At 42.5% G+C, this 23,154-nt stretch overlaps 1 protein-coding gene across 6 annotated transcripts in view; it reads right to left on the reverse strand.

The window, feature by feature from the left end:
• Window positions 1-23,154, reverse strand: part of akt3a (v-akt murine thymoma viral oncogene homolog 3a) — a 53,109-nt gene that overhangs the window by 24,659 nt on the left and 5,296 nt on the right. For all 6 annotated transcript variants that reach the window (XM_077496356.1, XM_077496357.1, XM_077496361.1 and 3 more), the window contains one exon: window positions 19,949-20,355. In XM_077496356.1, coding sequence (XP_077352482.1) covers window positions 19,949-19,994 — 46 coding nt within the window. In that variant the 5' untranslated portion in view covers window positions 19,995-20,355. The remainder of the gene's footprint in view (window positions 1-19,948; window positions 20,356-23,154) is intronic.

The following is a 23,154-nucleotide window of genomic DNA, read 5'->3' on the forward strand; positions in this document are numbered from 1 at the left end:
AAAACCAGCACCTGAGATGAGACCAAATCTGTGCTCTGTGGCATCAGCTTGACCCGAAAAACACTCTCACAATCAAGCATGGAGGCTTTGGACGTAACAACAATACAAAACATACTAAAAGGGCAACAAAGATGGCGGCCAAAGAAGAACCATATAAGGTCACGGAGTGGCCTAGTTACTCTCCAGGTCGTAACCCAAAAGGAATTCTGTTTAGGGATTTAGAAAACCTTGACGGATTTAGGGAGTTTGTGTAAAAAGGAGTCGGCCAAGACCCCAACAAGAAGAAGCTTGCCAACAAGGCTTTCTCCACCAAGTAGAAAATTTGCTTGGGGTTAAAAACACTTATTTCACTTTATAAAATGCACATTTTAGAACTTTCAAGTTGTGTGTGCTTTACACATTTTTGGATTTTGGATATTACTCTTTAACTACTACAAGAAACAACCAGAAAATGTTTAATCTGTTATCTGTGGATTGTACAAAGTCGAAATTCGGGTTACATCGCTAGCGTAGGAATGGAACTCCGACGTTACTCGAGGACTCCCTGTATTTCCAGCAATAACATTTGCATTGAAACGTGGTGAGATGAGGATGAAGAAACCCGGCGATGTCGCCGCAAACCTCCAGGTGTGCTCATACAATGAAATTACACGCTACGACTCCAATGTGGCAATTTGCGGGGCTCACTGTGTGAAAGGGGCCTCGATTTCCTACCAAAATGGACGAGGATGGAGAGAAAAGTTGAAGAGCTACAAACTATCATAAAACTGGCAACGACGACAGGCTTGCTGGTCCGAGTCCAGTCATTTCTCTGAGTCACTTCGGAGATGAAAGTGTCCAAGCGCCGAGCGAGAGAACGCCTGTAGCTGGCCACTTCCACCGCTCAGCTGTCCAGCACGACTGAAAACATTTAAGCGATGCTTCTGGCCCGGACCGACAGGCGTGTGTGTACATGTGTGTGGGTGCGTATATTGAGAGGAGGGGGTTTGAGGGGGAGGGTGGGGCAGCCAGGGGTGGCACAGACGGCGGGGGAGAGATGGACAGTTGTCCACGCAAAGCTTCCAAGCGCACGTGCGGACGCAAGCGGCGCGGAGCCGATCCAATGGTGTTCTGTCGAAGCAATCCCCGTCTTGGCCCGGCCTGCGACGAGTCCGGCGAAGCTCTTCCACTCTGGACAGCTTGTCTGGGGAACCACATGTCTCTCGCCTTGACCGCTGCAGGAAAAAAAAAAAAGACAACAGCCGGTTTCCTTCCCACACCATCGCCTCGCTTCAGTTCCATTTAGTTTTAGCCGTGCAAGCTCCCTTCTCCCGCAAGACCAATTAGTCCGTACTAAACTATACGGCGGCGGAGACAACAGGAGTCTTTTGTTTCTTCGAACAGCGGGATATCGGCGATACAGGAGAGCGCTGTGATCTGACGGATCCAAGGAACGAGAAAGGGAAAAGAGGCTTCTTTGGAAAGTCTTTCAAGACTTAATTGGCATGGGAAAACACACTAAATGCCTTGTAAATACTTTGGGGCGGTCCTTTGTCTTCCATGATACCTTCACAGTATTTTACTCTTTACTAGGACTGTCACTATCAAATAATTTTAAAATTGATTATTTGATCGACAAGTCCACCGATAAATCGAATAATCAGCTAAAATTTAGCATTAAAGTGCATTACAAAAACATTTTGTGTTCATACTACTTGTTTGCATGATCTCTCAGTGTTTAAAGTGGAAGTCAACCATAAACATTTCCTCACAATAATAAGTTATATATATATATATATATATATATATATATATATATATATATATTATATATATATATATATATATATATATATATATATATATATATATATATATATATATATATATATGACCTCACTAATTTAATTTAATTTTACATTTGTGGAATATTAGTTATGAAGCAAAATCCAGCCATTTTTGTTCATCTCAGGGGGCGGCCATTTTGCCACTTGCTGTTGACTTAAGATAATAATGTTGCTCAGGGCTCAGGCAATGACCAATCACAGCTCACCTGTTTTCTGAAGCTGAGCTGTGATTGGTTGTTACCTGAGACCTGAGCAACACAGATGTCATCAAGTTGACAGCAAGTGACAAAATGGCCGCCCACTGAGTTGGATAAAAACGGCTGGATTTATAGATTTATTACAGCTTAATTTATATTCCACTAACACAATATCAACCAGAATAGACTAGTGGGGCTGACATGTTGTCAAAATAATTTGGGGGGTTGATTTCCTCTTTAATATCTGCACCTGCAGCTCTCCTTTCCCACAAGCAAGGGCATTACAAAAGCGATATAAAATAATTGCTATAAAAAAAAAAAACAGGTGATAATGATAAAGCACAATATAGGATATAATTTTTTTCTATGTAAGAATCTTATTTCGAAGAACAGTAAATGGAATATTATATTCATTTTTAATCGATTTCCAGAAAGAAATTTCGCTTAGGAGTAGAACATTGGTAAAGAAGAAATCACCACATTTTCTCGTGTATTTTCTGGTTTGACAAGCTAGCACGCAGACCTCCACCAAAACAAGACTCGGGACTAAAGTGAATTACTGGATGGATCTGTTTCTACCTTCCTCTACCAATACACAAATATTAGAAATGAATAAAGTGTGAAATATACAATATCCACTGGTTGATAGAATCTAAATATGATCCAAGTGACAAATTTAGTGTATCATTGAAGACAAACGTCCACTTTTTTGCTTTAAAATCCAACTGTGTTTCTGGAGAACAAGTTGTCCATGCACCGGCTCTGAAAACTTGAGAAAAGAGTCTTAAAAAGTCAAGCTGACTTTCCCCAGGAATGCGCAGATGACGTAATTCTCGCTGGCATGTTCGTCTCCAGCAGCAGCTTGCCGTCTCCGCATTCGGAGACGAGAGATGAATCAGATGCGACTGTGTCCGTTCCAAGCTTTCTGATTGGACAATTAGGACAACACACTGGCTAAATGTCACTCAATTAGCGGGGCTTGATTAACCATTCATCTCAGCGCAGAGAAGGGAAAACGCAAAATGAACGAGAACAGACAGGTACAAACAAACCACAAAGCTGAACTTCAGCCAGCAGAAGAGAAACAAGTCGGCGCTAACTTTCCCCCTCCATCGCGCACTCCTTCAGGACCAGGAAAAAAACCTCGACGGGGTGAATGAGCGGAAAACTGTGTGAGCTCACCAGCCATTTGTTAATCAGCCCGAACAGGGATTTAATTTAATGCCTTGGCCGAGGCTGAGGCTGATATGCAGATGGCGCAGAGGCAGAGCTGGGTGACTGGCGAGGGCGGGTAGGGAGGATGTGCCACGTTCCTACACACATACAGCAGCACACTGGCATGACACGGGAACGTGTTGACACTTTTGCAAATGATCGTTGTCGGGAAGAACTTGTTCAAATTTACGCTGAACAGTGGCTCTAAACGATTATGATGATTAAAACTGTCAAATTTGATAATTGATTAGGGGTCGTTTAATCTTGACACCACCACAGTAAACAAATCAATAAATATTAATCCCAACTAACAAACTTATCAGTTCACTATATACATGAACAACTATACCCAAAGATATAAAATGAACCTGCAGCAGTGGCTTTCTGTAGGCGTAAAAAGCAGGACTAAACAGGATGTGACATCAAAAATCTTTCAGCAAAAACTAGGCTGAACTTGAAATCGTCTGTCTTCCTTCACCCTTCTTTCAAAATTAGTGTTACACTAATAGTGCGCTGTCATCTAGTGGTCAACAGTGGAATTACAACCAAAAAATTTGGGCAGCAGAACAAAATTATTCTTTTGTAAATTTCCAACAGTCTAATAGTTTAGTATTATTTTTTTAATGTTTGCTTTTTTCTATTTTTTTTAATCTAATATTGGTTGGTTGGTATATTTCATCAAATACTGTTTGCTGAATTTGTGACATACATTTTACACTCTATATTTTTTAATTTCTGAATATATTTTTTCAAATAATAGTAATATACATGTTTCCAATACTTTTCTATTTTATCTTAAAAGTGTGTGTACATGTATTTTTAAAGAACTATTTGTTGATTTTTTTTAATTTTTTTTATTATATTTCATCTGACTTTGTTGTACATGTTGTCTAATATTCCTCTGGGTTTTGTGTAATAAATAATCCACTCCTGTGGCTGTGAAGTTGCCATTTTGCTGCACGTGTGTACAAAAGAGGCTGTCGAGCGTAAACGCCTCCAGGCAGTCAGGTAAACATGCGGCACACCAAGTGAAAGATACTTGGCGAGGATTAAAAAGTGCGGCATTGCGCAACAAGACACTGGACATGTGCTGCACGGACAGGGACAAAATATGCACCTTTTCCTTGCATGTGTGTTTATGTGTGTATTTGTACTAGGTGTGTGACCCTGTCAACCCCCTCCTTCAGCCCAGCAGTTCTAACTCCAGTCTGCTCAGACATCTTAAGGCGAATCCGGGCTCTTGGACCCAAATCCACTTACAGTGCATTAGTGTCATGAGCACATCGGGGCCAGGGCCACGCTCGCTGTTGTTTCAGCACAACAAAGAATCCTATTTGAGCGTTGTGGATGCAGCTGGGTTGCGGTCACATGACTCGAGCGAGCGGAATATCCCCAGCCCCTCGTGGGAGCGCGGTCATCCCTCGGGGCGCAAAGAGATTTCACCCAGCCAGCTGCACCTCCTGGTACACTGGGCTGGAAGGACACAACGCCCTGGTGCCCCGCTGCCCTCCAAACCCCACACCCACCCACCCACAGCTGGTAGTCATGTAGCATGCTTGAAATATTAAACATCATTTTCATATTATTACATCCATGCTGAGCTCAGCTATTGCAGTACAGCAGTAGTCCAGTAGATGGGGGTGTCTCCCTGGAACATGGCATCTACGCTGTGATGCTCCATAGTAATCCCACTCAAGCACATTGGTTCGTGTGTGGGGGTGTGTGTGTGCATGTGTGTGTGTGTGCGTGGTGTGTCCGGCGCTTCCTAAAACACATTTAGGATTAACGCAGGGTTAGCATATTAGCATCTTAGCCGTGGGAGGGGCTGGCAGCTCGGCGCCACCTGTGCCACTTTTGGCCCAAGTTGGATTTACTGCATCGTGGTCGTCTAACTAGGGATGTAATGGTTTACAGATTACCAATAAAGCCATCAGACTATTAGAAATACCCTTAGTATTAAACATCTATAATTATCAAATGTAATAAAATTTTTCCTATATTTTCAAGATTGTTTTCTATTATTACATTTTATTTTTTGAGTAATATTTGGTCATTGTATGGGGGTCTGGTATTGAAGTAATATTTTGTGGAAATATTTTTTTTGTCTAGTATTTTCATTGTTTTTTGTCATGGCATTTTTATGTAGTCTAATATTTTTATATAATATTTTTGTATTTTGACTGTGGGTATTTTGATGCAATTTTGTTTTTTACTTAATTTTTATACTTTTCCCACTTTCTTAATTTTTCGACTATGCTTGTAATTTTTCCAACATTTTGTCATACATTTGTAGCAATATATATATATTTATATTTCGTAATAGTTTTGTATTTTGTCTAATATTTTTGTACTTTGACTACTCTGGGTTATTTTTAGTTTAACTTTTTCAAAATTGTTGTCATTTTTTTTTCCAAATATATTTGTATTATCTGTCTAAGATTTTGTAATATTTCATTTTCACTAATTTTCATACAGTACATAATATCAGTTCATATTTTTGACATTTTTTCAATGAATGTTTGTGTTTTTTTCTCTAGCATTTTGGTATCTTTTGTTAAATATTTTGATATTTTCACTGTTTGCAATTTTCATTTAATATTTAATATTAATTATATTTAAAACAAAGAAATGTTTATATTTTTGTCTGCCATTTTACAGTATTTTTGTTGCAATATATTTGTATTTTGTCCAATATCTGTCTTTTTTCTGAATATATGTTCCAATTCCAGGTTATTTACTGCCCGATATTTTTCATGTTCAAACCTCAACATTATGAAGAAAGGGAAAAAAAAAAAGTAATAATAATAATAATAATAAGGACGATAATAAAAAATAATAAAAAATAAACTTTTCACTGTTTGCAATTTTCATTTAATATTTAATATTAATTATATTTAAAACAAAGAAATGTTTATATTTTTGTCTGCCATTTTACAGTATTTTTGTTGCAATATATTTGTATTTTGTCCAATATCTGTCTTTTTCTGAATATTTGTTCCAATTCCAGGTTATTTACTGCCCGATATTTTTCATGTTCAAACCTCAACATTATGAAGAAAGAAAAAAAAAAAGAAGTAATAATAATAATAATAATGACGATAATAAAAAATAAATAAATAAATACATACATACATACATACATACATAAATAAAGGCGAGCACAGTGCACACGCTGTGAATATCATTGCTGAAGAAATAAAGCATCTACCAGCTTAATGATGCATGAAAACATGCGGTAAAATGGCAAATGTTACGCTGCCTGTGTTCATAATGCGCGTGTCTAATGTGATTAGTGCTTGTCCACACACACGTACACGCGCGCGCACACACACCAGTTAACTGCTATTTTCCACTTTAGAGCTTCCACCTGCATTCCCCACATTGGTTTACCTCCAGTGTGAGCCCTTACATAGCATTATATCATCATTGTATACTGATGAGCGTATATGAAAGGCAACGTTTATATTGCTCAGATAGTGGCGCTCACATTAAGAACGCCACATATATCACTGGGGATAGTGTGCGCTTCCACGTCTTCTATTCAAAGACGGCATTATGGAACCTCAAAGACTCGACAGGATTAACTCAAGTGGGGTTTTCTTTTTCTTGAGCTTTTTGTGTCACCAAAGAAGCCTCTCAGCACAATATGGCGATTTTTTTATTTTGCAGCGTTTTTATTATTATTATTATTATTATTATTATTACTGCAATTGGCTGGCAACCAGTTCAAGGTGTACCCCGCCTACTGCCTGAAGCCAGCTGGGATAGGCTACAGCACCCACGCAACCCTTGAGAAGAGTAAGCGGTCAAGAAAATGGATGGGTGGATATTATTATTATTATTATTATCATTATTATCATTAGGAAAAAAAGGACTTGCTTTTTGGGAGGATACTTCAATTCATTTCAACGGAGAATGATAATATGAGATACAAGTTTCTCATGAAAAATAAATAAATCTAAGCAAGAATTGGCTCTGTTATTTGAGTCCAAAATGCTGTGGTTACCATCATTCGTCAACAAAGCGCAGCGCAAATACCAAAACTTTGCAACTTAGCACGATAGCCTTCGCACGCCGGCCTCACAGCTGTGAGGTTCTGGCCTTCAAAATATGAAGCTGGGATATGCTCCAGTTCAACGTATAGTGACCCGAATGAGGTCAAGCACGACAGAAAATTGATGGAATCAACATTACCTTTTTAAGATGGCGGCAGACAGTTTGATATGGGACTGATTATTTCTATTCATATTTCTTAAGGGAAAACGGGTTGGACGATTACGCGGCTTGAACGCCAGACAGGAAGGCGTCATCGGGACGGGACGAGGCATCATCGGGAGGCGAACACAGCTGTCCAACTGTTGCCTACAACTCTCCGTGTGTGCGTGTGTGCGCGCGTACGTTCATTCATCTTTAAAAACAATCCGAGTGGGACCTTAACCAGCCCGGCCGGCCCTTGCCAATTGAGCAGCGGTGAACAGGTGCAAAGCTTTGTGCATGTGTGTGTGTGTGTTGCTATTATTCCAGAGTGGCTGGCTCTGTATTATTCATTCAGAAATGCCGGGCTGGGGGCCGCGGGCAGCAGCTGGCGTTACGCGTGCATGCGTGTGCGCAACTTAAGACCCACTGATCTTTTGTAAAGCCCCCCACCCCCCTCACTTAATGCAGCCCTTCTTTCGAAAAGCATTGTGCTGTTAGGCTCCATGTCTGCCTGTAAACCTATACACACGCACAACATACCTCTCTGCACACGCACGCACACACTTGAGCAGCAAAGCCAAGCGCAGCAGGCCAGAATAAACCATCAAGTACTATTAACACACACACACACACACACACACACACACCAGCCCAGCCAATTGATGTGTTGTATTATAGGAGCGACAGCAAGTGCTCTCCAGCTCACTAACTGCTGCTGCTTTCCCTCCTTTTGTCCATGCACGTCTGTCTGACTGAATGTCTACCTGTCTGTCTGACTAGTCTATTATGATCATAAATAAGTAGCTTCCGTCAAGTGTGATCTCCGCACAACGCCAAGGACGTGCAACCGGATTTTATGAATGAAAGCGACGACAAAATATGGGCAAAACATCACCGCCTAGGCGCGTTTTTTTTTTTTTTTTTCCTCACAGTCATCAGTCACGCTCCATTATGCATAACTAATAAGCCACGGAGAGCAGAATCATATTTGTTTTGCTTCGTCGGCTGCCAAAACAAATGTTAAAAATTAAATAAAAACTCTTGCCGCCACTGCTGTAACGTTAACTCCAAATTGCATGGCGATGACGACCACAAACTGGCTGGATTTTACTGCTTGCGTCAAGTGACAAATTCCGATTCTTTGCCCTCACGTGACATGATTGGGATAAGGGTCACGGCAGTGTAAATGCAAAACAAATGCTTGGAATCTATCACATAAGAAACGGGCCTCTGTGAAATGTGGTAAAAAAAAAAATTAAGAAATAAAAATCTAATATATAACATACCTGCAAACGCGAATGCAGTGTAAAAGCGCAAACTGAATATTCCCCATCAACATTCACCAACTGGTGACAGCAACAAACCCACACAAAATAAAATAAATAAACACAAAAAAAGACAATCTGAACTGCAGTGAAGACAGACAACTGAATATGGTCTAAATATGCAGAATTAAGTGATACACCAACAACAACCAGTGGAATTTAAGTAAAAAAAATATTAAGTTGCAACGTGAAATATGAATTAAAACGTGAAACATTCTGCACTAAAACATAAAGCTCATTACGTAAAAATGGAAACTATAATGCGCAAATATTGGAGCGTCTAAACATGCAGCAGGCTAGCGTAATGAGCAGCAGCTCTATTCAAAACACAGATATTGTGTGGAAACACTCAAACCGTGGAGCAATATCTCAATATGACAGATGTTTGTCCTCTTTCTTCTACTCCCACACTCACCACTCACACACGTGCGCACCGTCGGTGAACCTCGTGTTCCAGCAGCTACACGACCACTTTCCTTTTGTCTCCCGTATAAACAGATTCATTTCATGAATGACAGATGGCAAACAATAGTACAGTATTACTTGTTTTTAAGCAACATTTAGATTTATTTATTTTTTTTTAAAGTATGTGTTGTGATCCCATTGTCTGGCGGAAGTGACTATTCTCCATCGTCCAATCAAGGGGGAGCAGTGTTGTTTTCACCACCCACCCTCTCTAGGTATCGCACCACAATGCAGTACTGTAGAATCTCAATGGAAGGGTGCCAAAAAGTTGTACAGATAAATTATTTGGCACTTTATAACTTAGTAGACAAGTTAAAGTTACCACTTAAAAAAAATAATAATAATAATTACGCTATTACGGCAATTTTACGCTACCCCAACAAAGCAACGATTTTACCCCTTTATCCCTGTGCCGTGCCGTTGTATCATATAAAGTGGGATAAACACTCAGCGTTGAATTTTTAGTTGAGTCTAAGGTTAAGGGTCTCGCGTTGAAGGCGATTCATCGATGTTGTCATTGATATTTTTTTTTAGTAAAATGTAGCAGTCCTAAATCTTTATTGCACCACAGACCAGTTTCACGTCGACATACTGTATTTTGACAGACCGGCAACAAATGTCAATGTGAAGTAGGGGTGGGCGATATGGTAAAATACCAAGATTCCGGGTTTGGGGTATTAAATTGAACACTTGGCATTCCCTGCTGCCTCCCTCCTTGCTTTGACTGTAATTTCTTTGTTTTAAACATCACACATTGAATTATGCTTGTGTGAGGCCTAGAAACTGCGGGAACTCGCACCCAGTTGTGGCAAAATTGTGCTTTGGTTGGTTCTAATTACAGGAAGACAAAATCAGATCATTTTTGTGTCTTCTGTTATCGCAAATGTCTGTGTGAAATTGACAACTTGGAGCTGAATGCTCATGACAGATTGTTCACATTTTTTAATTTGATTAATTAATAACAATCAGTGCTCGGGCACGGGAGGCTCAAACTAGCGGTTCCGCTAATCCCGTCAAGAGACAGATTACAGGTGGGAGGGCTATAAATAGACGGGCTGTCCCTTTAACCTGGCCGCTGTGACATCATCACAGCGGCTCAACCGTGACATCGGACATAATATTCGACAACAATGATCAAATAGAATAGCCGACAGTGGCTGGTCTAACGTCTCAAATTTAAATGACACCATCAAAATAATCACTAAGCCATAACATTGTGGCCCCAAAGTTCCTGCGACATTTACAAGTGCTGTAAACCAGCATGCAGTAATCTGCTGGCCTAAATCGGACGGAGCGAATCGAGTGAGCGACTCCAACCTGCCTCCTCTAATCAGCCCAAAGCCTCGGCGAAGCGGCCAACAATACCTCGACATGTTAGACTACACACTGTCCTTTTTGCTCTAATCGCTGTGGCGGCTTAAGTGGTCAAAAGCAGTGATACGGTTTAGAGATTAAGCTTTCTTAATACAGAACAGTGTGTCCAAGTCGCATCGGGACCCCACGCACAGTGTCATTCCAAACTGGGCCTTGACACTTTTCATTTTGGTTATCGACTCGGGGCAACACGGTAGACTCGTAAGAGTTTGTCAACGTTGATGAAGCCAAAAAGTAAAGAGTATGTACTGAAATTTATTTCAGGGAAAATCTGGACTCGTTTAAAATTCAACACAAAGCCGGCAGTTGAATGGCAACAGGTGGACACTTAGGTTAATTAATTGTACCTTCTGTCACCTAGTGGAACAGAATTCAAATGTTCCAACAGTCTCTATACTTGTTGTTATCAATCCCACGATGCTTGGGAATCCGTGTCCTAGTGGTTAGCCTGTCTGCCTCACAGTTATAAGGCTCAGGGTTCAAAATTCAGCTCAGGGTGTGGTGGTATACTGCGCCATTCGCCCAAAGTCAGCTCATCTGAGACCCTAATGAGCACTAGCGCTATAGAAAATAGATGGATGAAAAACGGCCGTATCCACAATAGCTCAACTAGCCCAAAAGCAGGTATTAGCATACATGCCTCCAGACTTACTGATCAAACGTTTCAGGTCAGCACTTCGATGATCGCGAGCTACAAACTAATCCCATTACTCAACCTCCTTCATTGAACATCCTCTGCAGCCATCAGCACTCCATTCAATGATCCTCTTCATTCATTTATACAAGACTGCACATTAGTTCATTCACTCGCCTTGCCCATTAATCCATCCCGTTGTTTGTGTGGCCTTTGCAAAGAGTCTTTCCTGCTAATGATTATAACGACTGGCAGAGTGTGCCCAGCGGCTCTGCCTCCGCTACCTTACGGTACAAAGAAGACCACTGCCCCGAGCAATCACGCAAATGAGCTGGGAATGAAGGGTGCACATGGGGAAAAGTACGTTCTTATGCTGCATTCGAGGATGGTGGGAAGTCTGACTTTTCCGACTTCAAACCAGGAAGTGTGTATGGGAACGCCCCCTTTATTTATCATCCCAGGCTAAAAAATATTTGATTTTGAAAAGTGATTGACCGGATTCTAAACTGTCTATGATGGACTCTTGACACATGTCAAGATGTTAATTATCTCGATCGCGTAGCAATGATAGTAAATCCACAAGCTAGCAAAATGAGTGAAAAACAGACATATGGAAAGTTTCTTTGCAACAAGAAAGAAGAACGTGCATTCACGGACAATGGCAGGAGACCTACTTGAAATATGGAAAATGTACGGTGAGCAGCTCTTGATTACGAGTTATTTCAGGAAGATGCTGCCAACATAGCACATAAAAATGTGGCTTGACCTACAGTATATCTACAAAACAAACCCGTTTTTGTGTTGGCCGTATCATTCATGATAAGCGTTACCATAGTGACCGTTTTGTTAACCCTTTTACGGTGATTATGCTGTTAGTACAGGCACTTAAAAATACACAGTAGATTTGCATTTGTTGTTGTAGCATTTTCTGAAATGATGGGTCAAAAAACTCAAGATATATTACGAACCGAATCTTAGCTTTGGCGTATCGTCACAGTGTTGTTGTAGCCAACCGGCCTTTCAACTGTGTTTGTATTCACTGCAAGTCTCTTCTGCATTGTCAAATATCCGCAGCCTGTGTTCCACATAAACTGTCTGTCTGTCTTTCCTGCAGTGTTTGTCTGTAGGCTCTGCAAACCAGTCTGTCTGTCTGTCCGTCTGCCTGCCTGCCATTCTCCTCTGCAGTGTGGAGTGAGTCATTCTAAGGACAATAGAGGGAGTTTGTAAAGCCACACTGGAGCGTACACTTCCTCCGGATGTGCAAGTGGATGCCATTCATAACAAAGCCCGCAGTGTCTGCCTGTCTGCCGCCTGCCCCGCACATCCACGGTTGGAGAAACGGGCGGGGGGGGTCGACGCGGAAAGGCGACTGAGAAGCGGGACAACGGGAGAGAGGGAAGCGTTGTCGAGAGGAGGGCAGCGGCGTAGACGCTGGCGGCTGGTGATTGATGTCGGAAGACCTGGCAACTGCCACCTGATCCAAACGGCCTGCCAGCCTCCGGCCAGAGTGAACCCGCTGAACTCGCCCAGGCAAAATGGCCGCCTCGCTGCATTGCACCCGCTGAACCTCCCCGCAGCGCAGTAGGATATTTACAGTGGCGACGGTACACTTCCCCCAAGAGATGAAAATGCCGAGGGAGAGGGAGAGGAGGGATGCGGCCACGGTGCGCAATGACAGATTCAATGCCTCATGGAGTATTAAAGAGAAAGTCAAGTCAAACATTGTCTATACAATATATGTTCTATGCACCCCCATTCGGTTAAACAAGGTATTCTGATGAATAGTGCGTTTGTGGAATCTGAACTAATTCACTCATTTTTATTCATCTCAGGGGGCGGTCATTTTGCAACTTGCTGTCGACTGAAAATGACATCACAGTTGCTCAGGGCTCAGCTAGCGACCACCTGTATTCTGGGTTTGGTCATGTGACATTAAGGGGGAAAAAAAAAGCTCACTATGATATTTTTTTCCAAAGTCATTTAGCCCTCATCAACAATTTGAGTTTGTCAGCTAATTTTCAAAGATCATCGTGAGCACCATACTGCCTCTCACAGGCTAGTCTTGGTGCTTATGCAGCATTCAATGATGTCAGAAGCTGGAATTTTCTAAGTTCAAACCAGAAAGTGTGTACGGGAACATGTGCTCAGAACCCTGCGTTAACGGCGCCAACGCCAAACGGTGGGACAAACTTTTCATACGGAAGGACGTTGGGCTTTGCGTCAAACTTAACACATTCCGACTAAGCGTCAGCGTCTCTATTTTGAACGTCTACGGCGGCGCTCATGCATAATGCGATGTATGTGCATTCAAATGAGGGTAAACATATGGAGATGAGGAGCAAAACAAATGTGGCACAGTACACACACACACACACGTACACAATGACCTGGTTCAAGAATTTTACATAATTATGCTAGCTGTAGTAGCAGTGGAGGGAACAAAATTTATTTATTGTAAAAGCCCTTCCTTAACTTATTATCCCCATTTTACACTACCAATACAGTTCTGCAAAAATGTGCATGTTCAGCCTGCACAACGACAAGCAAAAAGTTGTTTGTCCAAAGAGTGGAAAAAGTTAGTACCAAAACTCTTTGTCAAGTCATCTCTTATTTGAAGCCTTTCAAAGAGTCTAGAGTGTCAAAAAAAAAAAAAAAGAAGAAGAAGAAGAAGAAGAAGAAGAAGAAGCTGATGGTGTTGGTCTCGCTGCCCTCCCTCCAGGCCATCTGCTGCCTGCTGTGTGGGATGATGCCGGTGGATGCAACCGTATCCTCGGTGACCGCGGCTGTCTCGCATGGGCCGACAGAAGGTAAACTCGGCAGCCGGGGCGGAAATGAACTTCGGCTTCAGACTTCTCCATCGGGCCAAAGTGGCTATGTAAGTTGTGTTGGCGGAGCGCAGGAGCGACATATTCGCCGCGTACATTTTACGAGCAGGACCCGTGGCGCGCCGCCGTCCTTCAGACTTTACAGCATCCGTCCGTCCAATTTCTATCGCGTTTGTCCTCATTAGGGTCACGAGTAGGCTGGCGTCTATCACTCAAAGTGCCTTTTTTAATCATCCGGCCTTTATCACTCAAGACGAGAACTGAATTCTGAGCGTTGGTTATTTTACCTTGAAAGTGCTGATTTATTCCATATGCACAGCTCTTTCTTTGAAGGGGATAAAGAAGTGATGCATCCCACTCTGCTTTAATGAAGAGAGGAAGGATGTCATCGGCGATGCGGTGAGAGGGGGGCTCTGAAAGGCTCGGTCGTCTGAGGACACGGCGTACTGTACTCTGCCCGAGTGATGTTCCTCAACACATCTTTTGTTTCCAGTGGGGGGGATGCTGATGTGATGGATGGAGACTTTTTGCACAACCTTCCATTAAGAAAAAGTACTTGATCATCAAAGTAATGTCATTTTCGCAATGTTAATGCCATTTTCGACAAATCCTTTTCGATTGCCGCGGTTGAAGGGGAGATGTCTAATATGGTTGGCTGTGATAAGAGGAAGAAACAGTGACATTGATGCAATAGGACAGACGTTAGTTGCACGACAGGCTGATGCAACACATTTACATGAATGCTTTATGAGAACTAATCATTGTGTATTTTTAAACGACAAGGATAGCCCATGCATCAGCACAAATCATCACTGACATTTGCTACATTGAACGGGAAACACTTGGTTTGAATCAATTAGGTTTCGCAACCGAGAGCCATTAGTCACACTACACACCGTCAACTCAACTTAACTCAACTTTATTTATAGAGCACAACCGCAGCAGAAGCACAGAAGAAATTGACCTCATCACTGGTGACACAAAGTATATGAAAGCCTCCAAAACTAACACCTGATCAAAGTGGCTAAATATTCAATCAACTTGTGCAAAATAGAGAAGGACAAAAAAAAAAGTGAACTCCTGTTGAAAGGAGGACAAAGGAGAAGACAGAAGGACTTTGACAGAGTAAGCCATACCTTCATCACATCTTGGCTGGATTATTGCAAATATGCATTTTCACTTTGGAGTCAGCCCGTCCTCCCTCAAACATTTCCACTTAGTTCAAAATGCTGCCACTCACATCTTAACTGGAACATGTAAAAGGGAGCACATAACTCCTCTTCTGGCCTGCTTCCATTGACTCCTGTGCACTTCAGATTTCATTTTAAGATTCAATGCACTTTACTGTCAAATTCATGAATGAAATACAAAGACATCAAGACATCAACTATTCATATTCACAGAGCTCAGAAGTCTGCCTGCACCGTAGCCGCTTCAGACCCGTATTTTTTTCTGCTGGGCAAAATTTCTTTTTCTTGCTGATTTTGACTCTTCTCACAAAAGAACAACATGGATTTTTATTTTTTTTTCATCTTTTTTGATTGGTTAGCTAAGATCCAATCATGAACCAGAAGTGCTGACGTCATCCAAATTATGCATTTTGTTCATTTAGACACGCAAATATGTCATGTCCACTGGGACCATCTATGGGTCTGAAGGGGTTAACCAAATTCACCAAAATCGCATTACACCATTTGCACCACAACTTAGACCTGCTTTTAGCTGGTCTAGTTTATTCTATTTTCAGAGAGCAAATTGTCAGGCGTGCCGGGGGCGTGCAAGAGAAAGTGCCCTCGCTCGACCGGAATGGCCAAGCATAGCGCAACAAACACCATCTGCCAAATTCTCAAACACGCTAATCAAGGCTGGCACTGCATGGGATACACACATTTTTTTTTTATTCCAATTCTTTTTGGGGAAGTAGAATATAGTCACATGAAAGTGGATGTATTGTAGACAGTGGAAAAATTGGCCACTTTGACCTGCTGTGTAAGTGTTAAATTAGTGTTCAGCGCCATAAATGGTAAAAGAACCATCATAAAACGGTTTTGTGTTGACTTGGCGAAAAACCAGCTGCCTCGCAACGACGACAACCAACGGGGCTTTGCTCGTCAACCAAGTGACAAACGTCAAGTGCGCAACCCCGACCGACTGTCTGCTGGAGTGACAGCTGTGGGACACCACACTGGGAAAATATATAGACCTGACTCGGACGTCTGTCACGGCCCCTGCCCGCCTTGTGTGCTGATGACTGCACCTTAGTTGGCATCTGGGGGGCATCGGCATCATTCACTTTGCTTGGTCGGGTTCGGGAGATACAACCAGAAATCGTACCACAAAATAATCAGCTGATCCAGCGAGAAAAATTATTTTTGAGCTTAGTTTTGATGAAGAATCAAATGAAGGTTTACTGGACTGTTGCAAACTCCAAAGGCAACCAGCCATCGTTTCAGCATGTGAAAATTTATCGGTGCCCTCTGCATGAAATTTATGATGATGTCATTGTAAATCTTCCTTGGTCATAAAAACCCCTATAAAATGATGATTAAGATGTGTGACCTGCAACTTTAACACTATCTTTAGAAAAGAAGCAGAGCGCAAAATAAGACACAGAAGTACTAGTCTATTTTACGTCAACACATCTGTCAATAGTCGCTGTTTGAGGAAAACAAATGCAGACGATCAGTGCTCCTTTGTTTGAAAAATAGAAAAATAAAAAAATAAAAATAGTGTGTCCAAATTTGGAATGCGAAAAGATGAGTTACAGATAGGCTTTGCATTTTTACTGAACCAAGTCGCCAGTAGCTAAATTAACAATAGCAACCTTGCTGCTTGCTCTTGCCGCAAAAATCCCGCAAAATTTTATATTTGGATCGAGTACGGATTTACTGGTCATGCCAGAAGAGTGAGGTAAAAAGTCGATGTAAGTAACAAAAAGGCGACTGTTGTTCTGTTATAGTCTCGGATGCTACATTTGTGAAGCCAAAGAGCTAACCCAATACCGCCCACATCTAACAATATAAAAGCTTGTATCGTATATTGGTCCAGCATTATATAATCACAGCACTATATGTACGGCATACAATGAACTGCATCCACTCCTTCAGACCAACAATTGGCATTAATAGAAAGAAGAAAAGAACAGAGCCTTCTGCACCGTGGAAACACAACTAAAAGTCATTTTTTGAAGGCACAAAAGGTTCGTCGTGCGAGTCTGTCGGTGTCACTCCCGCTTTCAGGCCACATCATCTAATGACTAAGACTGCAGTCTTTGCTGTATCACGACCAGGACAGTGAGTCAGCACCCTGACCCTGTACTAGAAACACACACACACACCCAGGATTTAGCATATGATGCAGTCAAACATTCATATTCCTGACACGGAAAAACACCCCCTCAGCCCCACAACCTGGATCCCCCCGTCTCTCTCTCTCTCTCTCTCTCTCAGTCAAACACTGCGTCGTGACTGGAGGCGATGTGTTCCTTTTAATATGCACAGACGAGTGTCTGAGGATCACAGCGGCAGCCTGGCACATGCGGCAAACGAGTGTGCGCCCATTTGTGTGCCGTGTCTATGCGAGGATCCGCCTCATGCGTTAAGAGGCGCTTTGATGCCCAACAAGTCCCCCCCGCTGTGCGACAGGGCTGGCCTACATTACCCACAAGCCTGCTGTCTTGTGTTACGTGGCCTATCACTTCCTGTGCAACAGTTTGGCTCACACATTCCAAGGGGCTGCTCCCGTCAGATAGCGGGAGAGGATGACGCTGGTGGAAATCCCCGCATCAGAACCACTACTGCGACCACTCACTGAGCATAAATAACAACATCAAACATCAAATATCCCCCCCCAAAGAGTGGCACAGTTTGGTATTCAACCAGAAATGTATTCTGGAAGAATATGCATGAAAAGTCAAGTTAACATGCAAGATTTTAGCTCAATAAGAGTAAAAAAATAAATAAATAAATTGATAAGTGTTTGCTTCTTCTGGGGCTTTTTGGTTGTTTTTATGTGGCCACCACCACCATGACGCAAAGATGAGAAGTGTGATACTGATAACCATGAAAAGAAACAGGAAATGGAATTCTCGGAATGCTCAGTACAACATGAGAGACAATAAATGAAACTATTGACTACATAGCAGATGCTAAGCGATGTACACTTGATGTTAACCACACCACATATTCATTCGAGCAACATGTATTAAAAAATAAATAAAATGCTCATAGGTCAAGTTGTAGTAGTAGTAGTGTGAGTAGTTTTAGAGACTTAGTTTTATACAGCGTTAAAGTTCATAACTTTATAAAACCAAATTTTACTTAAAACTATAGACCGATGTGTTTTTTGGGGTTTTTTTTTCGTTTTTTTCAGCGCTGATACTGATGATAGCTGTCAAGTAGCCCAACTCCAACAACCGATATTTTTATGAAAAAATTAAATGAAAACTTAAACAAGTAAAAAGTTCCATAGAGTGCAATATTTAGATAAAGTTTTCCAAAATGTAAAAATAACTGAAATGTTAAACTTTTACATATGCTTGTTTTCATTTCAAATAAAAACAAAAGGTGCAGAGAGTTCCCAGGGTCAGCAGCTTATCTCATAACATCAACTAAACATTTGAATAAATGGTTAAATTATCTCTTATCGGCCGTCAGCTTAAAAAAACAAAAAAAACCACAAAAAAAACAATGCCAATATTTGTCAAAATGCTGAATATGGGCACTGATAATGGGCCGCTAATCGTTCTATCCCCAACGTTAACTAATGCTCTATGATTGCGACAAGTTTATCAGAACTCAGTATGGCCTCGGTCTGATTAAAAAATAAAAAAAAGTGGTATTGAACAACCCTAAATTTTACAAATTATTAACAAATACAAAGTGTTGCAAATGGCTTGCTCTCTATGGCTCCACAAACATGCTTTTTTTTTTTTTTTTTGGTTATGGAGAGTCTTTGTCACCGATGTGCAGTCAATGAATATAACCAACTCCCTTTCAAATATCAAATTCTCATGAATTTCCTTTCTTGGTATGATGACGATGTTTCTTCTTTGACAATCACGCCATGTTGTTTGTGGTTCAATAACCAAATCATAAAGTAGTATGGCGTAGTGTCTCGAAACATTGTTGACGTCTATGTTCCATGACAGTAAGGTGCTTTATGTGTGAGGTTCTGCTTGGTGGCGTCGGACCTAATTTGGACGTTTCAACAAAACGAACATGCATGTTTTTGTAGCATTGGAAGAAGCACCCCTTGGGGGAACACGCAAGCACTGAATGAACACGCAAACTTCACACACGCGTTGCCCTTTGGATGTTGTGAGAAAGGAGAAGTAGCATCTTTGCAACATGGCCTCCTTCCCTCCACTATAGTCATTTCCCTTCTGTTTGTATTCAGTGAGGCTGTAAACAGGATGTGTTGTCAACCCCCCTCTTTTTACACCCCTCTCAACCTTGTGTCATATGACTCTTTTGTGACATTCAGTGCTACCGAGCAGCAATGTGAATGAATCCCGACATAACTAACTTGATGTCACAGTATATGATGGCTGCCCCTGACAGATGCAGCAGGCAGTGTGACCGTAGGCTAATACAACACACACACACAGACGGGCATATACACACACACACACACACACACACATTCCCATACACACCAGCATATAAACAGCCAGCCAAACCCATAGTAATAACGAGACGCATCAAAAACAGGCACACGCAAGCTACTGTAAGCTGCAGACATCCATGTGCTCGCGCGCTCCAATCACAAACCGGCACGCACATGTGGCGGCGGCACCGGCGAGGCCAGGCCAGAGAGGAGATGAGGACGAGAGATGACGATGATAAAAGAGCAGGAAGGAGAAGAAAGGGTTGATGGTGGACGCACTCACCCCGTTTCTGAAGCCATCCCTCTCTGACGATGGTGACATCGCTCATGGTTCCTTCACGCCGAGAGTGTGTTGCCGCTACACGCCTGCTCCACAGAGAGCGCCGGGCAGGAGGAGGAGGAGGAGGAGGAGGAGGAGGAGGAGGAGGAGGGCGGCTCTCCCAGCCTCGCGTCACTCTCCCTCCCTTCCTTCCTTCCTTCCTTCCTTCCTTCGCCGTTCACGCAGTCGCGCTCGCCACGACACACCGAATACTCAGCGTGCGTGTGTGTCGTGGTGCTTCCTGTTGTGGCTTATCTTCCTCCCTCCCTCCCCGCTTCTTCTTCTTCTTCTACTTCTCGTTCGTTGCCACTGCCGCCGCCTCCTCTCCTGTTCCCTCTCCAGACCTTCCTCCTCACCGGTAGTGACTCAGCCTGGAAGGAAATGAAATTGGGGGTTGGGGTGGAGGAGATATCGGGCAAAAAAAATGAAATGATTTATTTTTTCATATCCTCTGCTATTCAATCACTTTAAGACTGAGAATTAGTGGTAATCACAAGCCAGAAAAGTCACGCTCAGTCGTACCACCGATGGCAAGAGAGGAGAAACGTGATGCAGTAAACGCAAAACCATGTATCTTCTTCCCTGGCTTTGCGATGAGGACGTGACAACGTTCACATGTGTCGTGACAGCTACGACGGCAATAATTAAAGCACAAAAAGCAACACCAGGAAGTCAGTCAGCTTTTGTGAAGTCCAAATTCATGGAGATTCCCGATTTCACTTCAGACGAGGCTACGTTAGTCACTCATCAGCTGAGAAAGTGAGAAGTCAATCATAATTAAAGCAAAAGAACATTCATCCATCCATCCATCCATCTTCTTGACCGCTTATTCCTCACAAGGGTCGCGGGGGCTGCTGGCGCCTATCTCAGCTGGCTCTGGGCAGTAGGCGGGGGACACCCTGGACTGGTTGCCAACCAATCGCAGGGCACACAGAGACGAACAACCATCCACACTCACACGCACACCTAGGGACAATTCGGAGCGCCCAATTAACCTGCCATGCATGTCTTTGGAATGTGGGAGGAGACCGGAGTACCCGGAGAAGACCCACGCGGGCACGGGGAGAACATGCAAACTCCACCCAGGAAGGTCCGAGCCTGGACTCGAACCGGAGACCTCAGAACTGGGAAGCGGACGTGCTAACCACTCGACTACCGTGCCGCCCAAGCAAAAGAACATTGGACATTTTTTTTTTCGATGTGAGATGACAACAAATTTCGCTTGCAAATATGCTACATGATGGGCAATCGTCAAAGAAAATTGCAAAAGTTGTACGTTTACCACTGTCCTGCTCATCATAGAGAGTCAGATTGGTGAAGTCCTGATTCGACAAGACCGGTTTCACTTCCAAATATGTCAAGCTTATAAAATAACGAAACATAGAAAATTCAACTAGGTCAAGTTCAACACAACAGTAATAATTAAAGCAGGGGAGTCCCGGAAAGTCCCATTTGTAAAGTCCTGATACTGCTAGACCAATTTCACTTCCAAATATGCTAAGCTAGTAAGCTTGTCACTCGCCAGAGAAAATTGCCTCTCTCCTGGCGGCTCATACAAAGTAGTAGCTTAAAACAACAATAAGTCGGCAAACAATAATGAAAGCAAAAGAGCTTAGTGAAGTTGGATTCTAGACGACCAATTTCACTGCCAAATATGATACACTGGTCAGTCATCGTCAAAGAAAATGACAAAAGTGGTATGTTCGCCAATCACCACAGTCCTGGATAAAATAGCTAAAATGATAAGCGAACAATAATAATAAAAGCAGAAGAGTAAGGCTGGATGATACAGGCAAATTTTCCTATCCATATTCATGCCAGATATCACGGTAACGATATTACAGTGGTTTCAGTGAAAATTGAATTGAATTAAATAAATAAACCACCTTTCATATTAATTTGTGGCTGATTTTCCTTTATTGACGTAAGCTTAACCTATAAAAGCTTAACCTATAAAACCAAAACAGGAATCAATAATGAAAACAAAGTGGGGAAAAAAAAAAAGTCTTAATTTGGGGCAGTTGTAAATCAAGGCACCATCTTATGTCCTGTGAGGACATGATAGTCGTCCTACTGCTATGCTTCTTCGCACAATTGACCGTGGTAACATCTCCGGCGCCAGCCGGAACATAACCTCGCTTGCCAGACAAATACGTCTGCTTCTTTCATTCATCTTCATCTAGCGCACTCTGTTATTCCTGCATTTCGAATGGTGTGCGTGTAGGCTTCGGTTGTCTGCACGTGTGGGAGGTGCCGGAGCATCTCAGGACTCTGGAGTAGAGCATGCTATGGGCTATAAATAGCAGTTAAATAAAAAAATAAATAGAAAAAAAAAACAGTTTACACACAGACTCTCTCTCTGCACCGACTCTCCCCCGCATTGCTGGCGTGCTCACCTCAAATGCACCCTGCTACACTACACTGTATTACACAACAGCGCCACGCCGCCGCCACCTCAATTGGGGATTAGCGCTACGGCGGCTGAGCTAACACTTTGGGCTACCTAGCAGCGGGTGAAGTGAATCAGTATTCGGATCAGCTCGCGTCTGCGCCGCCGCCGCCACCAAGGGCGGGAGGGACTGCGGCGTCACGGTTTAAGCCGGGAACACACCCTGGCGCACACATGCGGACGAACGAACACATGCGGACGAACGAACACACCAAACCACACGCAATAAAAATGTCTCCTTTCATTTGCTCGGCTCGCTAGAACGAGAGCACCGAGTCCAAACGGTGCTTTAGAGAGAGGCTCAAACAAGAGACGATGACTGAGATGAAGAGCGAGGAGACCCCCGCTGTCACCAGGCTGGCGGTTGCCATGGTGATATCCACTGCCGGGATGCGGCGGCCATGCCAGGGGAAAGCACATGCCATGCAACATTTACAAAGGAAATTCCATTCTCAGACACCTTGAAGGAGGCATATGATAGAAAGTGTTTTGAATTGCTTGTCCACTACTTATGGCGGATGGGGAAAAGGGCCGGCACCAAACATTTGTTTTTCTTTAAACTAAAGAAAAAAATTCTTCCAAAAAATGCAGGCAAGGTACAGTAAATGCACAGCTAAACATTTTAAAGAGTTGTTTGCGGCATATACTAAACAATTAGATGCCCCATGCCACACATAGATTTTTATTTATTTATTTATTTTTTAAATAATTTTTATTATTG

This window comes from Festucalex cinctus, chromosome 14, assembly GCF_051991245.1.
Source record: "Festucalex cinctus isolate MCC-2025b chromosome 14, RoL_Fcin_1.0, whole genome shotgun sequence".
Classification (NCBI taxonomy): Eukaryota; Metazoa; Chordata; class Actinopteri; order Syngnathiformes; family Syngnathidae; genus Festucalex; species Festucalex cinctus.